The 17796-nt window shown below is 44.5% G+C and overlaps 1 protein-coding gene across 1 annotated transcript in view; it reads left to right on the top strand.

Annotated features, from left to right (window-relative positions):
• LOC311129049 (exocyst complex component 4-like) overlaps positions 1-17796 on the top strand; it is a 181299-nt gene that overhangs the window by 49290 nt on the left and 114213 nt on the right. The window contains exons 8-9 of the mRNA XM_084161309.1: positions 13580-13725; positions 14378-14466. Of these exons, the coding sequence (XP_084017435.1) occupies positions 13580-13725; positions 14378-14466 (235 nt within the window). The remainder of the gene's footprint in view (positions 1-13579; positions 13726-14377; positions 14467-17796) is intronic.

The raw sequence follows: 17796 nt of genomic DNA, 5'->3' as shown, positions 1-17796 counted from the left end.
TAGTCTAGCAGCACATGTTAATGCCTGGTAGTCTAGCAGCACATGTTAATGCCTGATAGTCTAGCAGCACATGTTAATGCCTGATAGTCTAGCAGCACATGTTAATGCCTGATAGTCTAGCAGCACATGTTAATGCCTGGTAGTCTAGCAGCACATGTTAATGCCTGGTAGTCTAGCAGCACATGTTAATGCCTGGTAGTCTAGCAGCACATGTTAATGGCTGATAGTCTAGCAGCACATGTTAATGCCTGATAGTCTAGCAGCACATGTTAATGCCTGATAGTCTAGCAGCAGTGTAGATTCCTGAGGGAGGCTGTATTGGAGGCTGCTCTTTGCCCTGCCTCTCCTCTCACAGTGGGGTGCTATAGGACCCATATTCCACCCTGCAGTGCCCAGGTGTTTGTGTGCACTTGTGTGAGGAGTGTGTCCTTGCAGTCTGCAAGTGTGGAACGTACCCAGCAGGGGGCGATTTTGTAAGTCTATAATTTTAAGGTTTATTTGAACAGTGAGAGACAGAATAACAACAAAAAAATCCAGAAAAACGCATGTCAAAAATGTTATAAAGCATTTTAATGAGGGAAATACGTATTTGACCCCTCTGCAAAACATGACTTAGTACTTGGTGGCAAAACCCTTGTTTACAATCACAGAGGTCAGACGTTTCTTGTATTTGGCCACCAGGTTTGCACACATCTCAGGAGGGATTTTGTCCCACTCCTCTTTGCAGATCTTCTCCAAGTCATTAAGGTTTCGAGGCTGACGTTTGGCAACTCGAACCTTAATGTGCTTCTTCTTGAGCCACTCCTTTGTTGCCTTGGCCGTGTGTTTTGGGTAATTGTCATGCTGGAATACCCATCCACGACCCATTTTCAATGCCCTGGCTGAGGGAAGGAGGTTCTCACCCAAGATTTGACAGTACATGGCCCCGTCCATCGTCCCTTTGATGCGGTGAAGTTGTCCTGTCCCCTTAGCAGAACCCCCCCCCCCCCAAAGCATAACGTTTCCACCTCCATGTTTGACGGTGGGGATGGTGTTCTTGGGGTCATAGGCAGCATTCCTCCTCCTCCAAACACGGCGAGTTGAGTTGATGCCAAAGAGCTCCATTTTGGTCTCATCTGACCACAACACTTTCACCCAGTTCTCCTCTGAATCATTCAGATGTTAATTGGCAAACTTCAGACGGGCATGTATATGTGCTTTCTTGAGCAGGGAGACCTTGCGGGCGCTGCAGGATTTCAGTCCTTCACGGCGTAGTGTGTTACCAATTGTTTTCTTGGTGACTATGGTCCCAACTGCCTTGAGATCATTGACAAGATCCTCCTGTGTAGTTCTGGGCTGATTCCTCACCGTTCTCATGATCATTGCAACTCCACGAGGTGAGATCTTGCATGGAGCCCCAGGCCGAGGGAGATTGAGCACCATGGGGCGGCACACAATTGGCCCAGCGTCGTCCAGGGTAGGGGAGGGAATGGCCGTGAGGGATGTAGCTCAGTTGGTATAGCATGGCGTTTGCAACACCAGGGTTGTGGGTTCGATTCCCACTGGGGGCCAGTATGAAATAAATAAAATAAAATAATAATAATAATGTATGCACTCACTAATTGTAAGTCGCTCTGGATAAGAGCGTCTGCTAAATGACAAAAATTTAAATGTAAAATTTTGTGTTTCTTCCATTTGCGAATAATCGCACCAACTGTTGTCACCTTCTCACCAAGCTGCTTGGCGATGGTCTTGTAGCCCATTCCAGTCTTGTGTAGGTCTACAATCTTGTTCCTGACATCCTTGGAGAGCTCTTTGGTCTTGGCCATGGTGGAGAGTTTGGAATCTGATTGATTGATTGCTTCTGTGGACAGGTATCTTTTATACAGGTAACAAACTGAGATTAGGAGCACTCCCTTTAAGAGTGTGCTCCTAATCTCAGCTCGTTACCTGTATAAAAGACACCTGGGAGCCAGAAATCTTTCTGATTGAGAGGGGGTCAAATACTTATTTCCCTCATTAAAATGCAAATCAATTTATAACATTTTTGACATGCGTTTTTCTGGATTTTGTTGTTGTTATTCTGTCTCCTACTGTTCAAATAAACCTACCATTAAAATTATAGACTGATCATTTCTTTGTCAGTGGGCAAACGTACAAAATCAGCAGGGGATCAAATACATTTTTCCCTCACTGTAGCAGTGGTCTTGATCCCTGTTTGGAAATGCCGGCGGTACTTCCCCTGTGTGCTTCAAGTGTGGATGAGATATTGATTGGGACTCTAAAGAGCGGCTGGTAATTCTCAGTATTGGTGTCAGTTAGGGAGTGGAACAGTGTTGTCTATGCTGTCACACTTGGAAAGTGGCTTTTCCACCAAGATGCAGTGTGTGAATAAATCTATTGATTATTCACGCCAACGAGCCCACGTTATTAGGCTTCTATATTCCAAGCTTGCACCACTTCACTTGACACCTCCCTCCCTTTCTCTGCGACCATCAGTCATTTTTCTCCATCACAAAGTGTCTCAAGGTCTTCTGCAGTTCTCTTATGAAATTAGAGGCACTCAAGAATCTTTCAATCTATCATACATACACTAAAATCCCACTATATCCAATCACATTGGATACGGTTGTCTCTGGCTGTCACGCCCTGACTCAGGGGACTCTTATTTGTTGAGTCAGGGTGTGTATTTTCTATGTGGTGTAGATCTATGTTTAAGTCTAGTATGTCTAGATCTATGTTGGCCGGTGTGGTTCCCAATCAGAGGCAGCTGTCACTCGTTGTCTCTGATTGGGGACAATACTTAGGCAGCCTTTTGGCACTAGTGGGTTGTGGGATCTTGTTCTGTGTGAGGTTTGTTGTGTGTACCTTAGGACGTCACGTATCGTTGGTTTTTTGTTTTGTCGTTGTGTTTATTCGTTAAATAAACATGTTTGCATATCACGCTGCGCCTTGGTCCGTCCCGTTTATGAACGAGCGTGACACTGGCACCAAATCATCAAGCGTGCCAAGATTCATACGTATCTAAAAACTCCACTTTGACAAGTTTTATCAGATTTTCCCTTGAGTGCAAATGAATGCTTTTAATGAGCAGTGGTGAGGACCTTTGGAGCTAAGGTGCTATTTAGCAAATCAAGGATCAATGTCGTCTGTCTGTTCTTACAGAACACATCTAGAAACATATAACACTTTATTAGGCTTCTTGACGATGCTATACGAAACACAGACTAGCTTGGCCCAGCTGAAAGATAAGCTTCTGTGGTACATGGCAGTGACACAGTGAAAGCCTCTGGCTAGGGCCGAACTACACTGAATAAATCATAGCACAGCCTGAGATTAGCCGAGACAAAGGAGAGGCGTATGTTCAAAGTATATAAATATATAAAGTAGTATATGAGGGACTTAAATATGCAGGCCTTCCTCACGGCTTGTCAGCCAAGTGAAAACAAGGCTAATTGAACTGCCAGGGAAACAACAGCCAGACGACAATGATCTGTTTTAATTAAATATGATGCGCAGAGACATCGCTGTGTTTCTCTCCTAACGTTTTAATCACTATTTCACTATAATCAGTTTGGAATCTGATAGATTGATTGCTTCTGTGGACAGGTGTCTTTTATACAGGTAACAAGCTGAGATTAGGAGCACTCCCTTTAAGAGTGTGCTCCTAATCTCAGCTCGTTACCTGTATAAAAGACACCTGGGAGCCAGAAATCTTTCTGATTGAGAGGGGGTCAAATACTTATTTCCCTCATTAAAATGAAAATAAATGTATAACATTTTTGACATGCATTTTTCTGGATTTTTTTGTTGTTATTCTGTCTCTCACTGTTCAAATAAACCTACCATTAAAATTATAGACTGATCATTTCTTTGTCAGTGGGCAAACGTACAAAATCAGCAGGGATCAAATACTTTTTTCCCTCACTGTATATACTGCTATTCCAACCTACTTTTATCTTATCCAGTTGCTAACCATTATTGATTGTCACTCATCTACGACCATATCATTCCTTTCCTTGGTGTAGTGTGGCACCCTAGCCAGGCCATTCCATCACGCACCCATCCTAAGATTAGCACCAGTGGCCCCCAATCTATCTTGGCACACTGACCTTCTATTCCTCACTTGTGACACCACTAACACATGGTGTGTCCCTGTTCATTGTCACTCATTCAGCTTAGGAGTTTACACACATAATGAATATTGTATCATAAATCATCATATCAATAGCATTGCCTTTAAATTGTTTAACTTGGGTCAAATGTTTCGGGTAACCTTCCACAAGCTTCGCACAATAGGTTGGGTGAATTTTGGCCCATTCCTCCTGACCGAGCTGGTGTAACTGAATCAGGTTTGTAGGCCTCCTTGCTCACACATGCTTTTTCAGTTCTGCCCACACATTTTCTATAAGATTGAGGTCAGGGCTTTGTGATGGCCACTCCAATACCTTGACTTTGTTGTCCTTAAGCCATTTTGCCACAACTTTGGAAGTATGCTTGGGGTCATTGTTCATTTGGAAGACCCATTTGCGACCAAGCTTTAAATTCCTAACTGATGTCTTGAGATGTTGCTTCAATATATCCACATAATTTTCCTTCCTCATGATGCCATCTATTTTGTGAAGTGCACTATTCCCTCCTGCAGCAAAGCACCCCCACAGCATGGTGCTTCACGGTTGGGATGGTGTGCTTCGGCTAATAACGATGGTCATTATTGCCAAACAGTTCTATTTTTGTTTCATCAGACCAGAGGACATTTCTCCAAAAAGTAAGATCTTTGTCCCAATGGTCATTTGCATACCGTAGTCTGGCTTTTTTATGGCGGTTTTGGAGCAGTGGCTTCTTCCTTGCTGAGGGGCCTTTCAGGTTATGTCGATATAGGACTCGTTTTACTGTGGATATAGATACTTTTGTACCTGTTTCCTTCAGCATCTTCACAAGGTCCTTTGCTGTTCTAGGAATGATTTGCACTTTTCCCACCAAAGTACGTTCATCTCTAGGAGACAGAACGCATCTCCTACCTGAGCAGTATGATGGCTGCGTGGTCCAATGGTGTTTATACTTGCGTACTATTGTTTGTACAGATGAACGACGTACCTTCAGTCGTATGGAAATTGCTCCCAAGGATGAAACAGACTTGTGGAGGTCTACAGTTATTTTTCTGAGGTCTTGGCTGATTTCTTTTGAATTTCCCATGATGTCAAGCAAAGAGGCACTGAGTTTGAAGGTAGGCCTTGAAATACATCCACAGGTACACCTCCAATTGACTCAAATGATGTCAATTAGCCTATCAGAAGCTTCTAAAGCCATGAGATCATTTTCTGGAATTTTCCAAGCTGTTTAAAGGCACAGTCAACTTAGTGAATGTAAACTTCTGACCCACTGGAATTGTGATACAGTGAATTATAAGTGAAATAATCTGTCTGTAAACAATTGTTGGAAAAATTACATGCACAAAGTAGATGTACTAACCGACTTGCCAAAACTATAGTTTGTTAACAAGAAATTTGTGGAGTGGTTGAAAAACAAGTTTTAATGACTCCAACCTAAGTGTATGTAAACTTCCGACTTCAACTGTAATTATTCTACTCTGACGGTATGCTTTATAGTTTCCCGTTCTCCTGTATATGCACAGCATGTTCTCATTTAAACATTGCTTATCTGAATTGTGTGTGTGTGTGTGTGTACAGGTGTGTTTGTGTGTGTGGCTCTCAACGGTCAAGGCGTTGCGATACAGAAGAGTCATATTGTTCATTTGTGTAAGAGCATGGACTCCATGTAGACCCCTTTCCAGAGCCATGCTTGCTTAGATTTGCTATTACGTTTTTCCTGTTTCTATGTCTCTGTTTCTTCAGTCCAAAAAGCTGTCAAACTGCTTTGAGCAAGAATGCCAAGAGGAATGAAATGCAACAGTCTGCCTGTAGCGATGTTTCTTTGTCAAAGCCTTCAGAGGCATGATGAAAAGTGGTATGGTCCAGTTGGGACACCTTGAAGGTCAGCAGTGGTCCAGTCCAGAGGGGAGGGAGGTGGACAAAGCTTTTCTCTGAACATTCTAAGGTTGTTGGAAGGTCAAGTCAGAAAATAACACCTTTTAGTGCCCAAGGCCATTTTATGGCTTTCACTCGAAGCCACCTGTTGAGATATCAATCAATACTTTTTCAACAAAAACATGAATCTAGGTGGACTCGATTCCTAAAAGATCCAATTTCAGTAGTAAAGTTCGCAAAGTTCCAACAAGTCGTGAGTGAGAAGCAGAAGAGCGAAACAATCAAAGAGCTCATTGATTACCGAAAGATAATTCCCTGGATGACTTTCATGGAAAGAAGGAAGTCAAAGGACACAAAGTCCTGTTTATTTCTTTATTATCATTTAATGGACTCCTCAGCAACCTGGAACCTCTTCAGTGGGCTCTGTTGGTTAACTAGACTGATTCGTCAGGACTACTTTAATAGACACAACAGAGCCCTGTGTATCCTGCTCATTAAGACACACACACACTTCCTCTCCCAGCACAAAGGAAACGCAGGTTGGGAGGTTGGCTTTGCTGCTGGTAATGAACGACAGTGGCACACGTCCATAATGCCTTTTCCCCTGAGTGAACAGGCACTAACTGCAGCCCAGTGGGCTGATTTTAGTTTTGGGACCAGACCCAAGTCACTCGAGTGTATAGAGGAACAATGGCTAATATAGTTGTTGTCTTTGTGTGGGAGAGCTGAAAATAGTGGCCAACACTCAGTTATCAAAGTGTGTGTGTGTGTGTGTCAAACACACAAACTCACCGTCCATGAACTCCGGGCTTATTTTCTTAGCTGGTGTGAAGAGCCATTTGCCATTTCTCAGCGGCTTTATTCTCCACCCTTTTCCCAATGATCTTTCTTGGTATGCGGCCATGAATATTGATTTGCTGTGCGTTAAAACATCCCTCTCTTGAAGTGTGGCCTCACATCTCATCTCGCCTCATTCAGATTGGGAAGGCAGCTAGCCAGGGGGGTTTCAAAGAGTGCCAGTCAGCCAGCCAATCACCAATGGTGACAATCTCATTTCTTTACTGCTGGCCCAATCTGGGGCCGTACCATGACGCCTGTTTGGTAGGGGTCAGTGGAGACCGACCCGGCTCCCACCCTCCAATAATGGAACACTGTCATGTGTCATACATATGAACGTTTGAACATCTTGGAGAAAATTCTGGCCTTAATGTCCATGTACTGTTATAATCTCCATCCGGCACAGCCAGAAGGGGACTGGCCACCCCTCAGAGCCTGGTTCCTCTCTAGGTTTCTTCCTAGGTTTCTGCCTTTCTAGGGAGTTTGTCCTAGCCACCGTGCTTCTACATCTGCATTGCTTGCTGTTTGGGGTTTTAGGCTGGGTTTCTGTATAGCACTTTGTGACATCTGCTGATGTAAAAAGGGCTTTATAAATAAACGTGATTGATTGATTGACTCTGTCACGATCATTGAGAGACAGGTAAGACCAAGGTGCAGCGTGGTATGCGTACATGTTTATTAATAAGAATAAACACTTGACAAAATAACAAAAACAACAAAAATGTGAAGTCCTATGGGCTATACACACATCAAGCCAAACAGGAACACAAACAAGATCCCACAACTAAGGTAGGCAACCAGGCTACTTAAGTATGATCCCCAATCAGAGACAACGAGCGACAGCTGCCTCTGATTGGGAATCACACCCGGCCAAACATAGAAATCTCAAACTAGATCTACAACCTAAAAATACAATAATATAGAATTCAACAGAAACTCACACCCTGACCCAACCAACAAGAGTTCTCTCGATCAGGGCGTGACACTCTAGTCACTAGGCTACATGCTTGGCTTTGTTTGCTTGGCTACTTCAGTGGCTACTGTAAGTCAGTGGCATGATTAGGCTACATTAGTGCAAATCTAAATCTGAGGCAAATCTATATGAGTGGCTGCGGTCTTTCTACTTACCCAGAGTCAGATGAACTTGTGGATACCATTCTTATGTCTCTGCGTGCATTATGAAGGAAGTTAAAGGTAGTGTCATGAGCCAATGCTAACTAGCGTTAGCATGATGACTGGAAGCGCAGTGACTGGAAGTCTACAGGCATGCTAGCGTATGCTACTATACCTGTAGACTTCCAGTCACTGGCTTGTCAAAGTCAGTGGCTTAGGTTCATCAACAGCTTGGCTAATGGCTACATTAGAGACCAGTGTAGCCTTTGTCCCTCAAGTCAAACATGTACCAGACTTAGTATTTTTTCTTTCTTTCTTTAAATGATGATAATAAAGACAAACAGTAGAAAAAAGATGACCACAGAACACATAGAACACCACAAAACCAAATTAATTAGCAGCAGATCCAATCTGTACAAAGCAGCCAGTACAGAAAGGTGGTGTCATTGTAGACATCTTCATATACAAGATATTCTGCATGAACCAGACTTCAAATCCATTGGATGTTATTAGCGAAGATTTGTGCTACGTCGGACGAAGGGAGCTTAATAGCATTATGTTATTAGCATAGCATTCAAGCCATGAAAGCCATTCATTATTTTGTTGTTTTCAGAAATGCATTCAGGGGCATTAATTGCATTCACATTCATTAGGGTTGTTTGATGTGGAGCAGAGACGTGGACTATGCTCTGGTTTGCATTCATATACGTCTCAGTGTGCATCGCTGTCGTTTGTTTTGTTGGCGTAGTTAGCAAGGCTCTGCTTTGTCTCTGTTCCACCTTTTTGCTGAGCGCCGGGCCTCTGGTCTGTGTCTGTATGTGTGTGCATAGGCTACATATTGAGTATGCATGTTTGTGAGAGCGTGTGTGTGCTTGCATTCGTGTGTGTTTTGTGTGCCTAGGCCTATGTATTTGTGAATGTGTGAAACTAGCAAGCTCTGGCCTCTGTTAGCGTTAGGCTCGAGGTACGACACGGGGCGCTCTTTGTTTTGGCAGCTGTGATAATGCTGTTGTTCATCATCCTGATTTAATGGTGTTGACGTGTGTGTGCCCACAACACCTCTCTCCTACACACACACACACACACACACAACAGTTACCATCAAACAATCAAAACTACCGCCCGTTAGGGCACACATACACACACACACACACACACACACACACACTAGGGATTGGGGTTTGAAATAATTTCACTGTTAGAATAGTTTAATGAATATTTGTCGGATATCCAGATATTCGAAATAGATTTTTTTTTTTAACTTACATTTTGGAGGGCCAATGAAATGGAGAGCAGACAGAGGGAGAGAGAAACCTGGAGAAGCTAGCCAGGTATAGTTAGCTAGGCTAATTGAGGCCACATGCTGTGCTTTCTCCCCAACCCCATTCAGATAAAACAACAGCCTACCTGTTTGGTTGCTCGTTTTAGCCTACTACTTCTCATTTCGCTAACTTTTATTTCCGTAACTTTGCAGAGTAAGTTGAAGGCCTATCTATTGAGTGAAAATGTTGTTAAATATTACGCATGATAGCATCACTTGTCCGTTGAGGTGTAGTTTCAGTGCAAAATAACCAAGTCATGGATGACTGACACTTTGGCAGAGGGGTTTTCCAAGGCAGCGTTGTAGGGGCTCAGCTGCCAAAATCTTACAAAGCTAGACCTGACATATTTCTGTATAATACCTTGCACAATTGACACAATTCTTTCTGTCACAGGAACTTTTTATTTACATTTTCAATGGGCAAGTTTATCAGGTGGAAGTATATATTTTTAAACACAAAAGCCACCCACACACCCACCTACAGACTAAGCAATATGGCATGTTCAATGTAAGGATGAATTAATATAATAATCCCCACGTAAATCGGCATTTCAAGACATTTCAGAGGCCTTGTCAACCACATATTTATGATATAACTGATACAATTCAAATCCTCTGATCTCCTCAATATCCATTGTGCTTTGAGCCCGAGTTTGCAGTTGGCTGTTTGCAGTTGGCTGTTTGTGGTAGTCTGTTGTCAAAAGGAAGGCTGTCCAGTCTCATACCACACATTTGATTTAATGTCAAATCAAATCAAATTTTATTGGTCACATGCGCCGAATACAACAGGTGCAGACATTACAGTGAAATGCTTACTTACAGCCCTTAACCAACAGTGCATTTATTTTAAACAAAAAAGTAAGAATAAAACAACAACAAAAAAGTGTTGAGAAAAAAAAGAGCAGAAGTAAAAAATAAAGTGACAGTAGGGAGGCTATATATACAATAGAATAAAGTGACAGTAGGGAGGCTATATATACAGGGGGGTACCGTTGCATAGTCAATGTGCGGGGGCACCGGCTAGTTGAGGTAATATGTACATGTGGGTAGAGTTAAAGTGACTATGCATAAATACTTAACAGAGTAGCAGCAGCGTAAAAAGGATGGGGTGGGGGGGCAGTGCAAATAGTCCGGGTAGCCATGATTAGCTGTTCAGGAGTCTTATGGCTTGGGGGTAGAAGCTGTTGAGAAGTCTTTTGGACCTAGACTTGGCACTCCGGTACCGCTTGCCGTGCGGTAGCAGAGAGAACAGTCTATGACTAGGGTGACTGGAGTCTTTGACAATTTTGAGGGCCTTCCTCTGACACCGCCTGGTATAGAGGTCCTGGATGGCAGGGAGCTTTGCCCCAGTGATGTACTGGGCCGTACGCACTACCCTCTGTAGTGCCTTGCGGTCAGAGGCCAAGCAGTTGCCATACCAGGCGGTGATGCAACCAGTCAGGATGCTCTCGATGGTGCAGCTGTAGAATTTTTTGAGGATCTGAGGACCCATGCCAAATCTTTTTAGTCTCCTGAGGGGGAATAGGCTTTGTCGTGCCCTCTTCACGACTGTCTTGGTGTGTTTGGACCATGATAGTTCGTTGGTGATGTGGACACCAAGGAACTTGAAGCTCTCAACCTGTTCCACTACAGCCCCGTCGATGAGAATGGGGGCGTGCTCAGTCCTCTTTTTTTTCCTGTAGTCCACAATCATCTCCTTTGTCTTGGTCACGTTGAGGGAGAGGTTGTTGTCCTGGCACCACACGGCCAGATCTCTGACCTCCTCCCTATAGGCTGTCTCATCGTTGTCGGTGATCAGGCCTACCACTGTTGTGTCGTCGGCAAACTTAATGATGGTGTTGGAGTCGTGCCTGGCCATGCAGTCATGGGTGAACAGAGAGTACAGGAGGGGACTGAGCACGCACCCCTGAGGGGCCCCCGTGTTGAGGATCAGTGTGGCAGATGTGTTGTTACCTACCCTTACCACCTGGGGGCGGCCCGTCAGGAAGTCCAGGATCCAGTTGCAGAGGGAGGTGTTTAGTCCCAGGATCCTTAGCTTAGTGATGAGCTTTGAGGGCACTATGGTGTTGAATGCTGAGCTGTAGTCAATGAATAGCATTCTCACGTAGGTGTTCCTCTTGTCCAGGTGGGAAAGGGCAGTGTGGAGTGCGATAGAGATTGCATCATCTGTGGATCTGTTGGGGCGGTATGCAAATTGGAGTGGGTCTAGGGTTTCTGGGATTATGCTGTTGATGTGAGCCATGACCAGTCTTTCAAAGCACTTCATGGCTACAGACGTCAGTGCCACGGGTCGGTAGTCATTTAGGCAGGTTATCTCGCTATCTTAATGTCGTCTTCAAAGAGGTAATTTCGTAGATTACATTGTTTTCTTTCTTCATAACACATTTTTGTACATTACACAAATCCCAATATGTCTAAAGTTAGCTAGGTAGCTAATGTTAGCTGGTCTAGGGGCTAAGGTTAGGATTAGGTAACATGCTAGCTAAGTAGTTAAAGGGTTAGGTTTAGGGTTAACTAACATGCTAGCTAAGTAGTTAAAGGGTTAGGTTTAGGGTTAACTAACATGCTAGCTAAGTAGTTAAAAAGTAGTAAGTTGTTGCTAATTAGCTAAAATGCTGAAGTTGTCCATGACGTGATTTGTTTGTGTTGCTATACGGTTGCGTTATACGGCCACCCATCCTCCCAGACCAACATCCTTCCTGTCGTTTCTGTGTTAAGTAACCCGCTGTCTTTATCTGTGATTGAAATGTTTGTATGCCTGTCATGAATTTCCAATAAGCAATTTGTGTCTATTTCACAATAATCTGTGATAGTCCTAGCAAGTCAGAGGAAACCACCACCATCTGATCTCCTTTCAAACTTTATCTCACATGGTTCTCTTATTCTCATCTCTCTCTCTCTCTCTCTCTCTCTCTCTCTCTCTGACACTTCCTCTCTCTCTCTCTCTCTCTCTCTCTCTCTCTCGCTCACTCGCTCGCTCGCTCTCTCTCTTTCTAATCTGTCCTGTTCATACCTCTCTCTCTCTCTCTCTCTCTCTCTCTGTCCTATTGGTGTGGTTAATTGCCTCAAGTTTACTCCCTCTAATGCAATTTAGTAGGGTCGGAGCCCCTTCATCAGCCTAACGCCGGCATTTAATTAAGTCTCCCGGGTTAGGTAGTAGGCTGCACTCCATCAGCAGATCACATGGTCATTAGTAATTAATACACTGACAGGATTAGCGCTCGCCGCTAGGCTTGCACGGTGTCGCTAGAGGGCAGGGGGGTGGCATGGTGGCCTGAGTGATGGCTTTGAGAGGGAGAGAAAGAGAGAGAGGGAGAAAGTGTGTCTGTGTGGTGGGTCGGCGTGTGTGTTGTCGGGGGAGAGGCGGGTAAGAGTGTCTGTGTGTGTGTGATGGTGTGTGTGTCCATGCCAGTTTTTGCATGCTTGTGTGTGTGTGTGTGTGTGTCCTTGCCAGTTTGCTCACACAAGTGTGTGTGCACAAGGCTTCCCTCCATTGTGATGGGAGTCCTTTCTCTCTCCAGCAGTAATGACATCATTAGAGGTCGAATGGATTTCCATCTGCTCGACCATTACTCTCGCCCCACTTTGGGCCGCCCCGCCACGACGCAACGCGGGTCAGAATTAGAACAATGGGCTAAATAGCCCCGCTAAATTATGAAGCTATTACGAGTGGGAGGCTAATTTAGAACATATGTAGTCCTGGAGAGAGAGATATGGAGAGATACTGGGGGAAGTCAATGAAGAAAGTTAACTTCCTTACCCGACATCTTCAATATCTGTCAATCTGGGGTTATTGTTAGATCTGGATAAGATATTTATGAACGTTGATGAGACATGGATGAAGTGTGTTTTAAATATGCAGACGGACTTAGAAATGGGGGATGTGATCATTTGATGACTCACCATAAGTCTTTAGCGGATGGCTGTATTAATCTCGATGACATCAGTTATAGGTCATTGTTCTGCTGACAACATAATTCCTTATGTTCAATGTATTATATGACATAATGCTATTACATACATGTATTAACTGACATACGGCTATGAACTGATATCATTATAGTTCCATTAGTTGTGTGGTTTGATGTTCTTGGGAGGATGGTAGATTAGGCTATATTGTCACCACTCACAGTGATGAAGGTTGCTCTACACTCCACTCCGTTGGATGAATCCTAACTTGAAAAACAAAGAACTTCTGTAAGTGAGTTGTCATTGATGGCATGTAATATGTATTGTTTTACTCACCTTAGTGTATTGTAAGTGGCTCTGGATAAGAGCGTCTGCTAAATCTAAGTAGGTGCATGAACCTTGGCTAAATGACTAAAATGTCAATGTTCTATAGGTTCTGTTGATGGACTACCTGGATGTGAAGAACACTAAAAGTGCTGCCGAGCCCTCTGCCCAGCTCACCTACGCCAGCACCGGCAGCGAGTTCGCAGCCTTCTTTGCCAAGAAGAAACCCCAACGTGCCAAGCAGTCCCTCTTCAAGTAAGACACAGACAGGCTAAACAACTTCAGCATTGAGGGCCTAGATTAAGCCTACTCTTGTACTATAAAACATGCAAAGTGGAGAATCTCTGTTGAAAGTGCTTTTTACTTAAGGAAAATAGGAAAATGTCATGCCTTGGCCTGATCGGTTTGGCCAAGGCGTGACAATGACCATAGGAGTTGGCAAGACAGCACAAACAGATCTGGGACCAGGCTAAAGTGACAGCACAAACAGATCTTGGACCAGGCTAAAGTGACAGCACAAACAGATCTTGGACCAGGCTAAAGTGACAGCCCAAACAGATCTGGGACCAGGCTAGAGTGACAGCACAAACAGATCTGGGACCAGGCTAGAGTGACAGCACAAACAGATCTGGGACCAGGCTAGAGTGGCAGCACAAACAGATCTGGGACCAGGCTAGAGTGACAGCACAAACAGATCTGGGACCAGGCTAGAGTGGCAGCACAAACAGATCTGGGACCAGGCTAGAGTGACAGCACAAACAGATCTGGGACCAGGCTAGAGTGACAGCACAAACAGATCTGGGACCAGGCTAGAGTGGCAGCACAAACAGATCTGGGACCAGGCTAGAGTGGCAGCACAAACAGATCTGGGACCAGGCTAGAGTGAAAGTGTGTTTCTCTCTTCCAGGTTTGAGTCGTCTTCTCACGCCATCAGCATGAGTGCCTACCTGAGGGAGCAGAGGAGAGAGCTGTACAGCAAGAGTGGAGAACTACAAGGTGAGGGAGGGAGGGAGGGAGGGAGGGAGGGGGAGGGGTGTGGAGAGGTACAGAGCTGGGATGGAGTGGCGCAAGGGAGGTGCTAAAACAAAGAGCGCCCGTGTCGCACCTCAAGCCCAACACTATAACAGAGCCCTGCGCTGGCCAGGTGCGTGCATAGACACACCACACAGACAGACAGACAGACAGACAGCGAGGGGGAGATTGGAGAGTCTCACTGTTCCACATCTTTTCTTCTGTCTCTCTTTTCTCTCCTTCTCTCGCTCCGCGATGACCTTGTGGTTTCAATCACGGTGCCTGACAGCACTGTTTGCCTGCTTGTTTCGTAGTTTTTTTCACAAAACGTTCCTCCGAGACATTGCCTGTGTGTAAAATGGAAGAGAGAGAGAGGACGTCGAAAAAGAAGAGGGGTTCCGAGATAGGAGAAGAATTTTCAGATCCTGCGTATTCGGTCATATGTCACAATTTCCATGATTGCATTTCGAGCAGACTTTAAGGTGAGTCACAGCAATGCTAAGTGTCACCTGTTTAGCATTGAGCAACGACCCTCCCTCGCAGGCCTCGAGGTATGATTTCATTTTTGATAGGAAACGCCAGTCAACGCTGACCTAGCATACAGGCCGCATACACAAAATGATCGCTCCGTTCGAAAAGTCCAGATGAACATTTCCTTAAAAAAATGTGCTTCAAATAGCGGCTAACTTTTTTCCTTACCCCTCGGCAGCTCAGATGTGAAAAAGATAATAAAACAATATTTGGGCCAGTGGTTGAATGCCTGGCGGCGTTAAAAGAAGATTAGATTTCTCTGCCTTTCATTTCTGATGTCACAATGCTTAGCTCGGGATCCGCAGACTGCTAGGGACCTGAACGGCAGAGAGAGATTCAAGGAATCAGATGATTTAGAAAAGTGAAATAAATCGACTTGGTTGAAGGGAGGGAAGGGGGTTGAAAGTTATCATCACACCACTGTATGTAGAAGACATTCAGGGATTTCTGAAGGAATACATCAGAATTAGAAAAACATGTAGAGACTGAGAAAACGTCCGTTCTCTTTTTCAAATGTAGCTGACTGTAGAACAGAGAGAGATTGTGAGATGATGAGTTAGCCTTGCCAAGGGATTATCCAACACTTAAAGAGAGCTGTCTTTTCTCTACTAGACACAAGATCTCACCTCGATGTACAGTAATCCATTCACACAGTCAACCATCACCAGTACACTTCCTCTATTGGCTGGTATCAGTTTGATAGTGCAGCTGGCTCGGTTGGTTGGAGTGTGATGTTTAGAGCTCCAAGAATCAAATCTAACTAATTCTACACTCAGCGGCCAGTTTATTAGGTACACCACCCTGTTTACGAAAATGGTTCGCTTTGCCATGGCTTGCTATATAAAGTAGGCAGACAAGCATCGAAGCGTTCAGTTACTGTTCGATTGAAAGTTAGAATGGGAAAAACGAGTGACCTAAGCGACTTAGAGCGTGGTATGATCGTTGGTGCCAGGCACGCCGTTTCCGGCCTCCCAGGCTTTTCACACACGACAGTGTCTAGGGTTTACAGAGAATGGTATGACAAACAAAAAACATCCAGGCAGCGGTGGTCCTGTGGACGAAAACAGCTCATTGATGAGAGGTTGAAGTAGAATGGCAAGAATCGTGCCAGCTAACAGGCGTGCCACATACAGGCAAATAACGGCACAGTCAGGATTTGGCATAAGCATAGCCCCATCCTGCCTACTGTCAACGTTACAGGCTGGTTGCGTTGGTGTAATGGTGTGGGGAATGTTTTCCTGGCCCACGTTAGGTCCCTTGGTACCGATTGAGCAACGTTTCCATGCCCCAAAGAATTCAGGCTGTTCTGGAGGCAAAGAGAAGTCCGACCCGGTACTAGATGAACTGGCCACTGAGTGTAAATCTAATGTAATTAAATCTATCCATTCAGTCATCTGTACAGACGCAAGGGCACTGTGTTTCCCATGAAAAATAAGGGCTGTACTTTTCTGCAGTGACAGGAGTTTACTATTACTACCTGTTGATGGTGCTAGAGAACTGACATGTTGGACTGTTTGTTCTTTGTCTCTTTGCCTGTGGGAGATGATGCATTCTGTTACAAATCCTTAACAAACAGAATCGCTCAGGGGAGTGTGTGTGTTCTTGAGTGTGTGTGTGTGTGTGTGTATGTGTGTGTGTGTGTGAGGGCACTTCCGTGTCCCTCATTACGAACACGCGCCCAGAGCTTAGGAAGCTTAATTACAGCGGCTCTCCAGTAAAGCACACCGCGTACGCTTCCATTAATCCACAGCTTCATCTAAAGGCTTCATTATAGCTACATATGGACCCACAGCTGGGTGGGTGTGTGTGTGTGTGAAAATGTGTGTGGGTTTGTATAGGGTAAAGGTGTGTGTGTGTGTGAAAATGTGTGTGGGTTTGTATAGGGTAAAGGTGTGTGTGTGTGTGAAAATGTGTGTGGGTTTGTATAGGGTAAAGGTGTGTGTGTGTGTGAGGGAGGAGACATGTCCCTGTATGTGTAATCTCCCTCTAGAGTCTCTCTCTCTCTTTCTAGTCTAGAGTCATATAGATACTTTTTCCTTCCATTCCATCCACTCCCAACTCCATGAATAAATGATGGAAACAGGGAAACCGCTTCCAAGGTACAGATATGTTATCATGCCCCTGAATGCAGGCAATTGCAATTGCTATAACCTTTTATTTCCCGTTTTAGATTTTTCCTCCAAAGTGCCGGTTGGGAGTGAGCGAGTGGGATGGTCATCATTGCCATTTCCAAGATGCAGCGTGAATATTTCTCAATAACCACGTTTTTATTTTATTTTTTACTACACCTTTCAGTTGTTTTTGTCAGCGCAGCAGCAGAACAGAGCTGTATTACCTTACCCCAGTGTTGAAATGACAACTACAACATGGTCCAAACACAAAGGTTTGTCTATCAGCCTCCTGCCCCGTATGACCTCCCCTCCCACCCAGACGCTACTCTGCTTCACACCTTTCTATCCCTCTATCCGCCACCTTCCCTTTTTACATTTCTAAATGGACTCCACTCTCCGCAGTAGTCCACCTTGAATTGAGTTACAACATTTGTTTATTTCTCTCTTAATTCCCATTGTGTGTGTATGTGTGTCCTTCTGTGTCTGCCTGCATGTGTGTGTGTATCTGTCTATCTAGAAGAGAAAAGGCAATCTGTGTATTAGTGGTCTTGTTTATGCATAATAGCGTGCTACCATGGGGACGAGGAGTGGGAAGGCGCGCTGTGACTGACTGCTCCGGGGGAGTGGGACCTGTGTTTCCCGTCAAACTGATTTGTGCCACACAATGGGGAGG

This window comes from Coregonus lavaretus (assembly GCF_964263955.1).
Source record: "Coregonus lavaretus genome assembly, chromosome: 5".
NCBI classification, from domain to species: Eukaryota; Metazoa; Chordata; class Actinopteri; order Salmoniformes; family Salmonidae; genus Coregonus; species Coregonus lavaretus.
The sequence above is the reverse complement of the archived record's forward strand: the minus strand, read 5'-3'. Positions and strand labels throughout refer to the sequence as shown.